Source organism: Amia ocellicauda, chromosome 6 (assembly GCF_036373705.1).
Source record: "Amia ocellicauda isolate fAmiCal2 chromosome 6, fAmiCal2.hap1, whole genome shotgun sequence".
Taxonomy (NCBI): Eukaryota; Metazoa; Chordata; class Actinopteri; order Amiiformes; family Amiidae; genus Amia; species Amia ocellicauda.
In genome coordinates, this window is record NC_089855.1 from 9,985,741 (window position 1) to 10,001,809 (window position 16,069).

General features: G+C 44.9%; 1 protein-coding gene across 2 annotated transcripts in view; it reads left to right on the plus strand.

Moving 5' to 3' along the window:
- slc9a7 (solute carrier family 9 member 7) overlaps positions 1-16,069 on the plus strand; it is a 44,010-nt gene that overhangs the window by 15,092 nt on the left and 12,849 nt on the right. Inside the window, exons 4-14 of one of the 2 annotated variants that reach the window (XM_066706073.1) lie at positions 2,710-2,786; positions 3,615-3,727; positions 4,102-4,207; positions 5,004-5,144; positions 5,431-5,537; positions 5,887-5,975; positions 6,962-7,075; positions 7,347-7,458; positions 7,667-7,820; positions 11,760-11,819; positions 14,254-14,317. In XM_066706073.1, the coding sequence (XP_066562170.1) occupies positions 2,710-2,786; positions 3,615-3,727; positions 4,102-4,207; positions 5,004-5,144; positions 5,431-5,537; positions 5,887-5,975; positions 6,962-7,075; positions 7,347-7,458; positions 7,667-7,820; positions 11,760-11,819; positions 14,254-14,317 (1,137 nt within the window). The remainder of the gene's footprint in view (positions 1-2,709; positions 2,787-3,614; positions 3,728-4,101; positions 4,208-5,003; positions 5,145-5,430; positions 5,538-5,886; positions 5,976-6,961; positions 7,076-7,346; positions 7,459-7,666; positions 7,821-11,759; positions 11,820-14,253; positions 14,318-16,069) is intronic. The other variant, XM_066706074.1, reaches the window with a different exon arrangement.

Below are 16,069 nucleotides of genomic sequence, written 5' to 3' on the forward strand. Positions count from 1 at the left end.
TTGTCTTTCCTTTGGATTTCAAAGGCTCCGCAGCATCCCCCCATGTATATGAATCCTGGACTGAGTTCACTGAGTGAGAAGAGCCTCTTTTCAATTCATTTGTTGAAGGAAATAGGTTAATGTCCGCTAGAGGAGAGACTCTGACCGCATCACAGCCCTCTGGCCTCGGTCTGAGTGTATTCATTTGTGATCAACAGTAAACCAAGTCAAGTATGTTAGCCCGAGAAAAGTGGTGGAGCTCTGTGGATATCCTCCCATCACACCATTAAACACCTCTCTATAGTGAATAAACAATTGTGAAGGAGAAGGAATGAAGCGATTCAATGATGGAGTTTGAAACAGTTTATTTTTATGAAATGTTCACAGCACACTGAATCGGCTAGTATTCAAATTTGCAAGCAAATGAGGGTTGGTGTGTAGTCTGTCAACAAGTAGTCTTCTAAATGCATCCCTTCTAAAATCAGCATTTTAATACGATTACAATAATAGCGATTGTAGGATTGTTGCTATACATTGTAAATGCTTAAAAGAAAAAACCAAAAAAACTAAACAAGACAGTGGTTAATTTGTGTGCTTTGAGGAAATAAAAGTAGGTCTCAAAGGGTGATTGTGCTGAGCTGGAAGGTAGTTGCAAGATGACAGAAGCAAATCATGGTTAACCTGAAGTACTGAAATGGTCTCCTCATGATCACAGCGGAAACCAACAAGTCGCGTTAGAAAAGCAGTGATGAATCTACAGTACAACCATACTGCTATTTTGGTATGCCTTGTGTGTATTGACACATAAAAACAGTCTTTCATAATTCTTTCTGCTAACGTAAGTTAAATACAAATATAGCGTTCATACTCCCCGAGGGGTCCTTACACTGTGTGACGCACTTGTATCATTTCCCAAATCCCGTAAACCTAGTGAAACGAAAAACATCTTAGATAATGCATTATGGCTTTGGGATTTATTTTATTTATGCAAAAGTTTTCAAAACTCCCACATACATTTCTGAAGATAGGAGAGGGATACACATCCGATTTTCAAAACTCCAGATTATTCACTAGCTTCTGGAGATGTCATCCAGTTGGACACATTCCCTTTGGAGATGCATCTGGCTTTAATGCTCCTGGTTACATTGCCGCTTGAAGGACACATGGGGTCTGATTTGGGGCTCCCTCTGCTGGACTGGACTGTATAAAAATAGTTTCTTAATCAGATTTTCTGTGAATTTTCGGATAGACCAAGGTTTCTATAGCTAGATATTCCAGTAACCCCCTTAATGCTGCTAACTGTGCTTTTATAGGAAGATACGATTTGACTTTTTTTATATCTAAAATTTTCTAGAAATCGGTTTTGTATATTGGCCGTGTGGAGAGTTTGAAGGACTGGAGTTCGTGATATAACAGCATTTCTGTGAAGCTGAATGAGATGATTGTCGAGAGGGAATGAAGGCTGTTCGTGGCATTGTTAGCTGTACTGTAGAGCCCATGAAATATCTGATAATGTTCGGTGCCTGAATCTCTTATGAGTGCTAGTTTATTGTGCCGTTTCATGTCTGAGGAAACTTATTTTTAAGCTGGTTTCAGAGGATAAAAGATATGGGAATTTGTTACACGAGCTGAAAGTAGGTCACAAAATAAGCTGTGTGTGAACAGCAAAGATAGATGTGGTCTTTTGAATTAAATTAAGGGTGTGGTTTGTGTGATGGAAAGCGTTAACAGTCTTAACCGATTTTATAACTCATTCATTACGTGGATCATTGTGATCTAAACAAGTGACATGATGACAAAATTGTGGAATTTAACGGCCATTTAAATACAGTACAAGAGCTCAAACCAAATGGGTAGTTTCAATAGAACTTAATTTTTAACAGGAAGTATGCTACTTATTTGTTGTATACTGCACCTGTCTGTTTTATTTGTGCCTTTAAAACTACAAACTTTTAGATGCCTTAAACATATTTCTATGTAAATAAAAATGCGGCTTTCACAGGACGGAGAAAGTTTGAGCTGCTAGATTAGACTGGATCCTTCTCCAAAGAAATCACTCGGCAGCCATTCTACTGGTCTGACTGTAGACGGGATATAAAACTTCCCAGTGACCATTGAACTTGTGTGTGCTATAGTGAATATAATGTACGTGAAGGCTGCCTCTCTCTCTGACAAAACCCAGTATTCCCACCGGCACCACCTTGGCATTCTCCCTGTCTGTGTCCAAGGCACTGAAGCATAGCACCGTTTCCTTCTCGAATCTCCTCGGCTGTGAGCTGTTGACGGAGCCTCCTTCCCATTCTGCGCATCCATCCTGGCGTTTCCCTGGGAGCGTGTTCAGCGGACTGTGAAGTCCCGCGTGGCTCCCAGCCCTGCTATTGTAACCGAGCAGCCGTGTGCCGGATTGGTCGTCCGTGATTTCAAGATTTCTCAACTCTGATTTGTATCTTAAACTCAATATGTAACAATGTATAAATGTAATTATTTTAATACTTTGTTTTTTGATTAAACCGTGTGAAATCATTCACATAAATCTGGGGTTTTGGTGGGGTTCGAGCAGGATCACTCTAAACCACACACTGCCCTTTTGTGCTCCTACAGGAGTTCACTGCATGCTCACTTCTGTGTGAATGGCACCGTGACGCAACTTTGTGTTGTTCTTTGCAAGGTTGCCTGGATGAAGATCTCGGACACACGACTAAATTCATAATATTGCGTTTTCTCTTGCAGAGACATTTTTTCAGAAACCTGGGTTCAATCATCACGTATGCATTCCTAGGAACGGCGCTCTCGTGTTTTGTAATTGGGTGAGTAAATCTTTTTTCCTTTGAGTGCTTCACACTAAGGAAGGCCAGGTAAGGACACTGATCCTATGGCCAGGAAGCACTTTGCCCCCGAGTCGCACTCACATGTTGTGGAGAGATTATCCCAGTGCAATGAAAAGCCAGCCTGCATTATAGAAGACTGGGCTCCCTGGCAAAGCAAGAACTTCCAGCAGGATGTGGGTGACAGATATTTAGCATAAGATATATTTTTGCTTAATTTACTCTTTTATTGTCTCATGCATATTCATGCAATGAGTGGGTTGTGAGCTTTTAAAGAACTACAGTGAATGTATGTGGAGGCTACCAGGAGAACCAACTGGAGATGGCCTTCACTTGGGTCCCAGGCTGAGACCTGAAGTCCTGCTGCTGGGGTATTTTACATAATAGCACCCCCTTGTGGCTCGATGGCACCTGTGAGCCTGTAGTGAGCGTGTGCAGCCCTGTTAGTATTTCTTTTTCAATTTAAACATTTTGATTTCATGACAGAATGTCCAGGCATTTTCCTCTGTACCCTGGGGATCATGTTCAGCTCAGATTAAATGGAAACCCGGCAGCTTCCCATGTTTGCAAAGCCCAAATTGACTTGAGTTGTCACAAATCAGGGCTGTCTTGGAGAAATATTCTCTTGCCACCCTTTGCAAAGGTCACATAGGATCTCAAGACTTTAACAAGCAATTTAACTGCAAGCCTGGGTATCTGAACTGCACTGTGCATCTCGACCCCCATGGTGAGAACTTCCTTATTAAATACACGTTGAATCTGAACCTGAAATGCAATAAATGACCCGAGGCCGGGTGTCCCTGTTGGCAGCAATCTGATGTACGGTGTGGTGAAGCTGATGCAGGCGGTCGGGCAGCTGACGGACAAGTTCTACTACACAGACTGCCTCTTCTTTGGAGCCATCATCTCCGCCACTGATCCAGGTACTTCACATCACACTGCTCCGCTCTGACACTCCCCACTGAGGAAGAGAGAGAGACTGGATTTCCCCCCAAACCCCAGATGACAAACATTGTAGTTGTGTGTATTGTTCATTACAGTCTAAGGATTTGTTTTTACAATGCCAACAGTTTTAAAGTAAGGACAGAATAAAGGATAAGCAGAGGAAGGAAATCTGTTTATGTACACAGGCGTCCCTTTTAGACATAATTTACCCACAACTCCCTTCCTCTAAGGACCTGCACGCTCTGTCAAGGTGGTTACAGTAACGCAGCTGGCTTTAAGAGCCGTCCTCGGCCGCGTCTGGGCTGCGTTTGCTCCGGCTGTGGCTGCTCACCGTGTCCATGTCTGTTCACAGTGACTGTGCTGGCCATCTTCAATGAGCTGCACGCCGATGTGGACCTGTACGCACTCCTGTTTGGGGAGAGTGTCCTGAATGACGCGGTGGCCATCGTGCTCTCGTCGTAAGTGTGCTCGATCAGCGCTCTGTTAGCGCCGCTGAATTTCTCCTTTACAAGAGTCTTACAAGTGTTTTTTTTCATGCAAGAGCAGCCACCATTTGAATATCGAGTTTTCTCTCCTGGAAGGGATGTCCCAGATGGGGTAGTCTAGCGTTTCCTGCATTTCTGAAACACTGCGCTGTATTGTCCAGAGCGCTGTGGGGGAGATTTGCAGCACTGCAGTCTAGGTTTTGAGTGGTGCACTTCCTCCCTCTGCTGGACAGATAATGTCAGTGCAGTTTAAATTTTCAGTGGGAAATTTCCATTCAGTCCACTCACTACATCTGTCTACAAGAGTTTCGCTCCTATTTCTTTGTCATAATGTTAATCCTAAAAAACGACAACAAATGCATAGGAAAAAAAATATTTATCCACTCTATCAAACCACCAATAAGATGTGTATATATTATCATGGTAAACAACTTTGCAATATATATATGACGTTCATGTAGAACCTAAGCATCTTAAGAAGGCTACAAGTTGTTTTCTTGGCAGTGTAATCTTATCAAAGTTTTATCAAAGTTTGACTCAATGTCTGGGTGTGTGTGCTTATGTCTGTCCAAGCCAAATAGGCAGTGCTCTTCGGCTGTTGCCCTAGAAGTGGGTGCCTTCAGTTCACGGAGATGGAAAACTTGAATGTAGCTTTCTCGGGCTTGGGTTAGCCAGCTCAGTGTGGTCTGCTAGTCTGCGTCCCATTCAGGGGGCCCCTGGAGAGTGGGTTGCCAGTGTGTGACTGCAGGGTGTGCCGTTTCTCTGCCAGGTCCATCGTGGCGTACCAGCCCACCGGCGGGAACACTCATGCCTTCGACGCCGCCGCCTTCTTCAAATCGGTGGGCATCTTCCTGGGCATCTTCAGTGGCTCCTTCGCCATGGGTGCCGTCACTGGAGTGGTCACCGCTCTCATATCTTTTTCTGTGACCCCTCCCCACCACACACACGTAAACCATTCTGCGTCATTTTAAATCATCCACACACCACAGAGTCACTGTTTCAGAGGGATAGAAAGTGTTATTGTAGTTCTGCAAACGAGGGATAGCATTTCCTCATTTTTAAGATTATTTTACCAGAATCTCACTTCATAAAGTAATAGTCATGTGTGTGCTGGTACTGAACAGTTTATTTAAGTTTAGGGGCCCCAAACAGGGGCCCTGTCCTGCTGCTGTGAAAGTGCCTTAACTGTGACCGTACGTGACCAAGTTCACCAAGCTGCACTGCTTCCCCCTGCTGGAGACAGCGCTGTTCTTCCTCATGTCCTGGAGCACCTTCCTCCTGGCCGAGGCCTGCGGGTTCACAGGTGAGAGCTGCCGCCGACACGGGGAGCCCAACCGGGTCTTCTGGGTGTTACTGTAAGACCGCATGGTCAGTTGTCATATTAAATATCCCGAATCTTTGTGGCCCATCCAACCATCACTTGGGTCCGTCTGTGGGACCGCCTGATGTAGTAATCTGAAATCCATAACAGAAGTCACATACTCTTTGCATTTATTTGGTTAAGTTTCAAAGTACGTATGGGGATAGTGTGTGTTGCTGTTTGCAAATATTCACCAAATTAATAATTGTAATTTAACTCTAGTGATATTGGGCCAATTATAATTCAAGCTGTTTCAGTAGCGGCAGAATTAACCTCCTCTCTGTGCTCCCAGGTGTGGTGGCTGTGCTCTTCTGTGGAATCACTCAGGCCCATTACACGTACAACAACCTGTCTGACGAATCGACAAAAAGGACTAAGCAGGTAATGCAAAAAGCATTTTTAGGCGGTGGGGCAGATATCCGTTTGAATTAAAAACATAAAAACGTGTGGATGATAAACATAAGCGCTCAATGTTGCATCCTGTCAGGGTGTCCGTGTGTGTTATGTTTATTAGAAAACGCAGCACACTGTAAAAGCAGAGTTGCACAGGTGTCGGTGACAGATGGCACAGTAATCAGCCGGGTGTGAGGTTTAAACAGGCCGTCTGAGGACACCCTGGCGTTTGTGTCCTTGCAGGGGGAGTGTGGGGATGGGGAGCCCGGAGAGGATAGGCTGGGCAGTTGCACTGACGTGTAGATCCACTTAATTCCCCTGTCCAGAATGCTAGAGTTGACGTGGGCATTTGTGAAATACAGCAGGATCCATTCTGGCTCTGTAGCGGTGAAATCGAAGGCAGCATCTTTCCCAGAACGCATCAGGCCTCCCGCTAGGCAGAGAGAAAGGAGAGACCGTATCTATAGCACTAATTAGGTGGGAAGATTCCTCCGCTTGATGTGATGAGATGGGCAGAATTTTAATTAAAATAATTCCTTGGGCTTCCCACTGTTTTCATAGGAGAGAAGAATAAAAAAAACTACATGATGCGAATTGTATTTAAAAAAAATTAATAACGATAGGCTAGCAGGTTTGTACTTGGCGATAGGCCTGGGTGATGTTTGTCCAGTAATCCTCCCTCGTCCCCAGTGTGCGACAGAGAAGGGAATAATCCTGGTGGTTTATTAATGGGGCTCATTAGGGTCCTGTGTGTAGCAGACATTAATAAAGGGATTCATAATTGAGCATTAAATTCAGTGGAAAAAACGAAACGCTAGAGAAACGAATGTAGCTGGGTAATTTCCTTGAGTTTACTTTATCTGCCAGAGCTCTCTGAATAAGTGATGTCTTGTTCCTCGTCTGGCACCAGGTGCTTTATGACTGTGTCTTGGGACTTTGGCTGCAGTGGATAAATGGATATTTTTCTTTCACAGCTCTTTGAGGTTCTGCACTTCCTGGCTGAAAACTTCATCTTCTCCTACATGGGTCTGGCTCTGTTCACCTTCCAGAACCACATCTTCAGCCCCATCTTCATAGTGGGAGCCTTTGTATCCTTTTGCACCCGGCTCTCTGCGAGCTGGGGCAGGTTCAGACCCCATCCCCAACTGAAGAAGTAAATGTACGCATGGATTCTTCTAGAAACAAGATCTCCTGAAGGGCCACGAGTCTGAACCGTCTGTGGAAAGCTACTGTGCCATTTCGCTTTGAAATGAGCCTGGGACGTCATCGCTGCAGAGTCGCCGGAGAAGAGATTGTCCTTGCGGATGCTGTAATTAAGTTTTGTAATTTATGTTCCTTAATCGCTTCCCCTTTTCTCAGATTGCAATCTTCATAGGAAGAGCCTGCAACATCTACCCCCTGTCCTTCCTGCTGAACCTGGGCAGGCGACACAAGATTGGCTGGAACTTCCAGCACATGATGATGTTTGCAGGTAGGGAGCGTGCCGGGCCGGCGGGGAGGGAAGCTGTAAACGTCTTCTTGAACTTGTTACACGATCGGCTAAAGCGGTTAAAATCGCGTAGGCTTCGGCATTTGGAAGTGAAACATTTTAAAGTCCTCTGTGTGTTTTGTGACACCCACGTGCGAATGGCGGCTGCGGCAGTGTCCTTTCCCGGCTCAGACTTGTGTTTGTGCCGCAGGCCTGAGGGGAGCCATGGCGTTCGCGCTGGCCATCCGCGACACGGCCACCTACGCCCGGCAGATGATGTTCACCACCACCCTGCTCATCGTCTTCTTCACGGTCTGGGTGTTTGGAGGGGGCACCACTCCCATGCTGTCATGGCTGCACATCAGGTCAGTAAAAGCATCTACCAGCGAACGAAATGGCCAACCGACTAAGTAATAGTCTTCCATTTGCAAATGGGAGCCGGAACAGTTGTGGGCATGCGTCGTCTGTTCCTCAAGAGGTCTGAGAGTTAAACATGCAGCCATGCCAAGTACCACTGCAAGGACTAGTGTGTTTATGGGTGTGTGTGTGTGTCGGGGAGTGGACGAAACAGGAAATATTGTGTGTTAGACAGCTGGTCTTCACCATAATGGAAGAGGCCAGGGCTTACTTCTCTATATTGAGGTTAAGCCACTCTTAATAGATGCTGGTGTCATCATGTTAGTCACAGCTGAGCTCATTTTGAATATTGTTCAGAGGGATCCCTATTCTGACTAACATGTTGATTTTTTTTTTTTTTTTTCTTCCCTCCTCTGGCCCCTCTGTGTGTTTTTTCTATAATACTGGTTTTCTCTAACAAGGAACCTACTGTATTGATCAATTGTACAGTAAACATTCTCCAGTATAGGAAGTCATCTCCCAAGTCATTCTAGTTGATAATTGTGAATCATTCCCGAATGACAACTATTGAAAGTTTTTGTTTTGGATGCTTTAGAAGAAGGGAGAGAGGGAAGAACAGCTTCTGGTTCAGTGACGTGAATTTACCAGGTGGTGGTGCAAAAGCATTCTCCCAAAGATCAGCTAGTGTCTTCAATATTTCAATTTCTGGGTAAGAGTTCTCAGTGCTGAAGATGTAGCTGAAGGGGATTCGAGGGGCAGCTATGATGGTCATAGCGATGGTCATTTGCAGAGTGGAGGCGGTGGGCTTCAGAGGTATAAATTGCTGATTTACTCGGACGTTAAAGCAGCAGGTTCATTCCCGGGCTATCCTTTGCTGTGCGGTTAGAATCTTGCGTAGCTTAGCTGCATTTTATTTTTGTCACCGGAGAAAGGGAATACCAGCTGTATTCGGTTCAGACTTTCATAATAAAGAGGATTATAGAAGTGATGCAAATAGAAACAGCTGCTTGCCACTAAAGAGCTCAGTTTTAATATCTGCGTAATGCCTGCGGCGGCGGACCTGAGCCATATAGCTGCTGTCTAACGGGGGCCTTTCTTTGTTGGGGCGTTCAGCGGTCCTCCGATGCACATACTACGCTGGTGTCCACGGGGATGGGGTTAGAAGCTAGCTGTCAGGGACATTTTTACAGTGTCGGAAGCTTTCGTACTGAAGCTGTTAAACGGAGACCGCTTCTTTCTGGTTCGCAATCATGAATGAAGCTTGTGAGGCCAGCGTGGCAGGCCCTGGGATGCGAAATGTAAAGTTCAGACGTGCGTGAGCAGCAGCTGGGATAGGATCCTGACAGCCAAGTCATATGAACTGGTCAGCATTAGTAGGGCTTTGAAGTTTCAGTTTTTGTTCTTCTTCCCCCCCCCCACATATAGCTATTTGTCAACGAAGTAATTCATGTTTGCATAGCTTCCAAGGTTCAAATGTTGAAGGAGTCTGAATTTGCCTGCGATTCAATGTCCATTAGTTTTCAGGGTCATTTTGACTGGCGAGAGTTAACCCTTTTCTTGCTGATGTCTATATCGCAAATGAGACTCCTGTTTTGACTGGAAGATGTTCGGAAGTTCTTGCGTCACAAAACATGAACACATCATGTTGTCTAATGGCGACGTTGGGAAAGAAAGTGACTGATTTTGTTAATATTGCCTGTAACAAACATGTTTAATAAAAAATGTTCCTTCTGCAATTAAAGGAATGTGGAAACTTCTTGACATAAACAGAGTGTAGTGGCCATTACATAAGCAGTTTTTTTTTTTTTTTTTTTTTTTTTAATGGCACTGTCCCTAAATAAACTGAATTCCTTGAACTGCACTGTCAACTCTCCTTTCAGTCTCAAAACTACACACCCTGCAGGTTTCTTGCACTGAAGCAAAATGCCTGTATCTCTGGCCTTGATTTATTTAGTGTTTCCAACTTTGAATCCTACGATGATCAGAAACCCCTTACAGACTGTATTGATGAATCTTGTGTGACCATAATCGGGATTCTGATGCAGCCCGCCATCTGGCGACTGAGTTTTTCAGCGCTGGAAATAACCAAGAGTGAAAAGCAGGTCTTGCGAGCAGCACAGCTTAGAGTCTCACTTGGAGACAAGCTCCACAGAAGCTGGTCCCACCGCCGCGACACTTTGACGGGGTCATGCTGTGTGCGGTCCCCAGGAAGGAACCGTTTGGCCAGAGCAGTTGATCTTGGAAGTGAGAACCCTTATCATATTGCAGGATGCTGCTCTCACCACATCCGCTGAGCCAACTTCACACATACTGGGGGTGTCGGCCTGTCTTTGGGATGTGGGAACAGACCGGAGGGCCTGGATAAACTCGCGTGGACACGGGGAGAACATGAGGACGCCACCCAGGCAAACATCCAAGGCCAGAATAGAACCAGGGTCACAGGATCTGTGAGGCAGCAGCACTAAACACTGCGTCACTAAATCAAATCGAAAGAAATGCGGGGAAAACACTTGTTTAAAGATGCTTTTTATTTATAATGTCAAGTACCATTATATTTCTCCAAGTCCAGCTTTAATTCATATTGAATTGCACCATTTTATGACTAAGTGCTTCTAAAATAGTAGCTGAGGAGTCTTTTTAAAAGCAGACTGTGTAGAAGGCGGTGATGCTGGATGGATGAGTCCAGCAGGGTGTTGCGTAGCGGAGATGTGTCAGGGGTTTGTTCCAGGTCTTTACTGATCTGGAGCATCGGTTTGAATTGCTCGGTCATTACCAGACAGTGGAAAGGGCAGAGTCATTTACCGCTGTGCAGAACACCAATTTGTTCAAGCTGAAAGGAGTGACTAATTCTTTACTTTTAACTTGTCACCTCCTGCTTCACCCATTCATATAACCTGTGTCCGTTACAGCCTGTCTCTTCAGAGAGCTTAGATTTGTGCTTCTGTAAGTATCTACTAATTTTCTTATTTATATATATAAAAAAGGTGATTTTTCACAAGAGTGCCTGCTTCCTCATTAGGAACCCCCAGTAACCACAGAGTCAGATGTCTTCTGTGTGTCATGTCTGCACAGTGAGTCTCTTTCTACTTTTTCTTGCCATGAAAGTAGAGAACTGGCAGAGTTCAGGAGCGACAGATTTCAGGAGTTTTTGCTCCCATAGGAACATGTTTGTGTTCATACCATTGACCACGTGTGACATTGTGTGATTGTGAAACGGATAAATAGGAGGCCCTCCATGTTTAGGTTGTATGTTTAGCACAGATGGTCCTCTATGTTGGCAGCAGTGGCTCAGTGCCTCACTGCTCCGGGGGCCCGCGTTCGATTCCAGGCCTGTGTGTTGACCTGTGTTACCCTGCCTGGCGCCCAGTGTCTTCCGGGTTATGCACCGTGACCCCGTACTGGATGAAGTGGTTATTGGGAATGGATGGATATCCTGCGTGTGACCTTGTGAAATTGTTTAGCTCCTGTTGTGGGACATGAAGCATTTTGCTGTCTTTTTATTTTTTTGGGGGGGGGGTCGAATTTTCAAACCAGCTGGAAAAATATTATTTTACGAAGCAACGAACTGTGTAATTTAATCCATTACAGCTGGGTGGGAGGGACCTGAATGGAAAACCACAATCTGTGCTCTGTGCTGTTTAGGGACTGTGCATACACATTATTTTCTTACAGAAGAAACACTATCTAATCTTTTTACAAACTTTCTCTTTTTCCCCAGCATGTTTTCAGCTATATTAGTGTTGTAGACTATGCTCATCTTGACTCGTAGTTACAGCTTCACATTGCATCAGTCTACTGCATTTGAATGTGCTAGATTTTGTCCCTACTCAGTGAAGCCCTTCAGTTGATGTTCAGCTAAAACTCCACTGAATCAACCCCTGTAGGTTAGTTAAAGATGTGTGTCTGTTAGATATGACTACTAAACATGCCTTTCTGTGCTGAACCAGAGTGGGGGAAAGTTTGTCGTCCCAAGAGGAGGAGTCCGGTAGGCCGTGGCAGTACGTCAGGTGACTCATCCGGGGTCTTGCGACTTTGCTTTTTCCTCCAAGATTTCGCACTAGGCTTTTGTGGGAGCTGAATGTGTTATGAACCTAAATCACATTGTCTCTCCTTTGCTGTCTGCTTCACCAATCAGAGGGCTGGGTTGGGGTTTGTTGTGTGGAGATGAAGGCCCTGATAAGATGGCACCAGTGACAGGATGCTAAAGTGAAGGGTAATTTACCTTGTGCTTCTGAGTTAGCGGCCATGTTTGCTGTTTGCTCACGAGAGAGCAGGGTTAACTAAACTGATGCTGGCTTTTAAAACCCAGCCTGTGTTTATGTATTCGTTTCGTCCATGAAGTCATTTGTATTCACAGTCACTGTCCCTTTCCTAATTAAAACTAAAACCGATAGAATATTGCATCCAAATAGTGAGAAGACAAAGGAAATCGCAAGGATTTTATTTATTTCTTTTGTAGACCTGATTTTATAGCCATTTAAAGAATATCTGAGGGAGCTTTTAAAATAAAAAAAGGTCCACCCACCCTTATACACAGAGAGTAATCCTTGTGACAGTGAAATTATTCATTTATATCGGTTGTCTCTCTAGTTTTCATGCCTCGGTGTCAGAACCACATTAGACACAGTCTGCTTTCTCGGAGCTAGCAGCCTGAACAGGGCTTTTAAATTAACGTGAAAAAGCAGGATTACTGCTGTTTAAACCCTGGAACTTAAAAACTGGAACTTTCCTGTCAGTGACCTCATCCGGCGTCTTATCAGGGAGGACTGTGGTCACACGCTCGGTAAACAATTCACACCAGCATGGAAAGTGGGTTCAGTTTCACGTGTGTGTGCGTGTGTGTGGTTTTTACCCCCACAAATGTTCTTCCCTACAGCATGTCTGTGCCTCTTGTTTGACTAACACACTGACCATAGCTTGGGTTGTTGTTTTCCTCCATGTGCACGGTCAGCAACAACAGGGGCCTTACTGTTCTTCTCAGAGCATGGTGCCGGCAGCCCACAACCCCATCCAGAATATTCTGGGGAGGCTCAAAGCCCCAAATATGTATTTAAATTGATTGGAAGAGAGAATCTGCGTTGTTTTCCCAGTGTACCGCAGAGCTGAAACAATGTGCGATGAAGGGCACTTGTGGAGCTGCTTTCATCAACAGAGCTGTCAGTCCTGGGAATTTCTCCCCGGGATGTTAAAAATTGTAATCCCCTGCTATTCCCAATTTAGAGTAAATATTTGCCTCAATGTCTGGGCTAAGCACCACAAAACCAGGCAGGTAACAAAAACATCAAATCGAAACAGAACACCTAATGAATAATAATTAAAAATGACGGGCTTCATGCTTACGACAGCCAATGAGTGAAATCTATTCAGAGTCACGGTCTTTCACAAGAACATCGCCAGCCGGCTGAAATATTTCATCTTGGCTCTCTTCCACCTGGCCTGCTTTCAAGTTTGACATGTACCTTCCCTCGCGTTGGTAAATCTCTGCATCCTGTACAATTGGCCCTCTGTGGTTTGACTGAGTCACTCATTCCCTGGCCTCGGCAGCCCGGTCTTCGGTGAGCGCCTGAACTACACCGATGTAACTCGGCCCTGACGGTGTTGGCGTCAGCATGAATGTGACTGGGAATTGATCCGCCCGCCCCCTGTTTAGAAAGCCGAAGTTCTACCCGCTTTTACCGCTGGGAAGCGTTTTGCCCACGCCGTGGGCCTACAGACTGCTCCGTGTTTGGAAGCGAGTGAATGGAAGGTACTGACGAGCGTCGGAAGAAAGTATGCTTTCTGGAGCGGTCGCTGTTACAGAAGTAGGAGCCCATGATTGAAAGTCTGGCCGAGTGGCTGTGACAGGTGGAAACCCCACCTCGGACTCATGGAGATTTCACTGAGCAGCCAGACGTGTGATACAGTTGGTTAGAGCCCGGCCGAGGTTTGCAGTAACTCCTCCAGTGCCTCAAGAAGTTCTGCACACTGTTTTCTGCATTTGTTCAACATCTTCCTTAAACATGCAAGTGCACAGATTGTGTACACACCACCCAGTGCTTTTGTGTGCTCTGCTTGTCGCGTGGGCTGTTTTCGGAGAGATTTACGGCTGTGGGGTCCCTGTGGTCTTCCCTCACACGGCGCTCTCCTCCTCCGCTGCTTATCTTGAACTGCAGCACCACGCTGAAATGTCAAATAGTTGCAGAAGGCCGGGGTGGGGGTGGGGGTGGGGGTGTTGTGCAAAGCTTTTTGTGTCTCTGCTGTTGTACCTTTATTGTGCTGGATGAAAAGTGCCACTGCTTCTCAGCTGTGCAGGGGTGACCCAGGGCAGAACAGGACTCGGGGTCAGTCCTACTGCAGGCCTTCACTGTCTCTTTCTCTCTCTCTCTCTCTCCATCTCTGTGTCACTGTCTCTGTGTGTCAAGCTCTCTCTGTTTAACTGTTTCTCTTTATTGCATCTTACAGAGTTGGTGTGGACCCCGATCAGGACCCCCAGCCCAGCAGTGACAGTTTCCAGGTGCTCCAAGGAGTAAGTGTCGGTCCACGTTTTTCATGTTTTCATGCCAAGTTCTGTGACAATTTGTTCAAAACTTTTAATCTGGATTTAAGAATCCCATATGTTGTCATTTATACATTTCTTTATGAAAATGCTGCACTGCTAAATCTAAGCCAGCCACATCATTATATAGAAGAAAAAAATGTAAATGTGTCTCTGATACCTAAACTAAAGTAAACTTCATCTGAGAATATAGGACTGTAAACCCTGATCATTGGTATGCAGATTGAATGTTGTGAAAAACTAGGTTCCATGTTTATCTCGGCTTATTCAAATTATGCCGATTGTTTACCCTGAGGTTCAGGGACTGTTGTGCTGAACACCTACAAATTTCACTTCTTGCATACTAAAATCAACGACATGGGACTGGCTGCAGAGACTGTGCCTGAGTCACTCCTTTTCACTTTGTGTATGTACTATAACACTTCTCCATTCAGCTTTCAGTGTGTCATTTACTCACAGATCGTACATTTATATATGGTTTTTGGTATCCATTCACTCATCTTATTTTTTTCCCTCCCCATTTTGATTGTGTGTGGCTGTGATTTATATTTTATCACCACCTGTGAGTTTGTTCTTGGTTAATGCTCCAGTTTCAGCAGTGAAGACCTAGATATGGATATTTGTGGCTCGTTGGTCTAGGGGTATGATTCTCGCTTTGGGTGCGAGAGGTCCCGGGTTGGTGGACGAGTCCATTGCGCCGACCATGTGGTGTCTGCCGGTGTACAGGCCGATGGCGGAACAGTCTTGAGCGCCTCTGTGCTCTGTCGCCCTGACCCTGGTGCACAGCGACGCGGGCCAGGGCTCGTCTGTGGGCATTTCTTGGGCGGCAGTGTGTAGTGGAGGTTAGGACTCTGGAGTGGAGGGTTGTGGGTTCAATCCCCAAGTGCTGTTGTACCCTAGAGCAAGGTACTTTACCTAGATTGCCCTGCAAAAATAATGTGATAAATTGTAACAATCGTAATCTTGATAAGGGTGTCTGCTCTGAAATAAGTTTTTTTTAAACCACTTGCCGTTTCTATTCAAAAAGATTCTCATCTCAAGAAGGTATTGAGGCTTCTTGCACTTTGCTAGCTGTGCTTAATCAGATTGCAGCTGTTCTCCAGAAATGAATAGGTAGACAGAAACCACAGGTTAACACCACCCCTTCACTTGCTTATTTCTGACGATGAAAGAAAGAAAGAATGAAAGAAAGGAAGCATGAAAGAAAAAAACCCACACTTGAACCCTTTGCTTAGAAGACTCTCGTTCAAAATAAGAGTTAAGCAGCTGTGAAGAAAAAAAAACACTGAGACTTATTGAATGGAGATTGTCATGTGAGGCCACAGATGGAAATTGCAATCCGATCAGTTCATTTTATAATACATTTGATCTTTTTACAGATAATACCCCTACTATAATCACTCACACGGACATGCAACCACATAACTCTGTGTTTCTCAGTTTGAGTGCAAACGTTTTACTGTTATGTATTTTTCAGAATTGTATCTGGGAAAAGAATAAGAAACGCAGATTCAATTGGAATTTAATACATTATGAATTGTACATTTCCTAATAAGGAAGCATGAAGGTAAAATCTGTCACCTGGGGATACATTCAGTTTCATTAACGTTCTTTAATTATACTTATTTGTTCAATTATATATGTTCAGAGTTTGTTACACACCTCTGGAGCTGGCAGTGCCCCCGGGAAACATACACACTTTCACTGTGTATGACAAGGTTT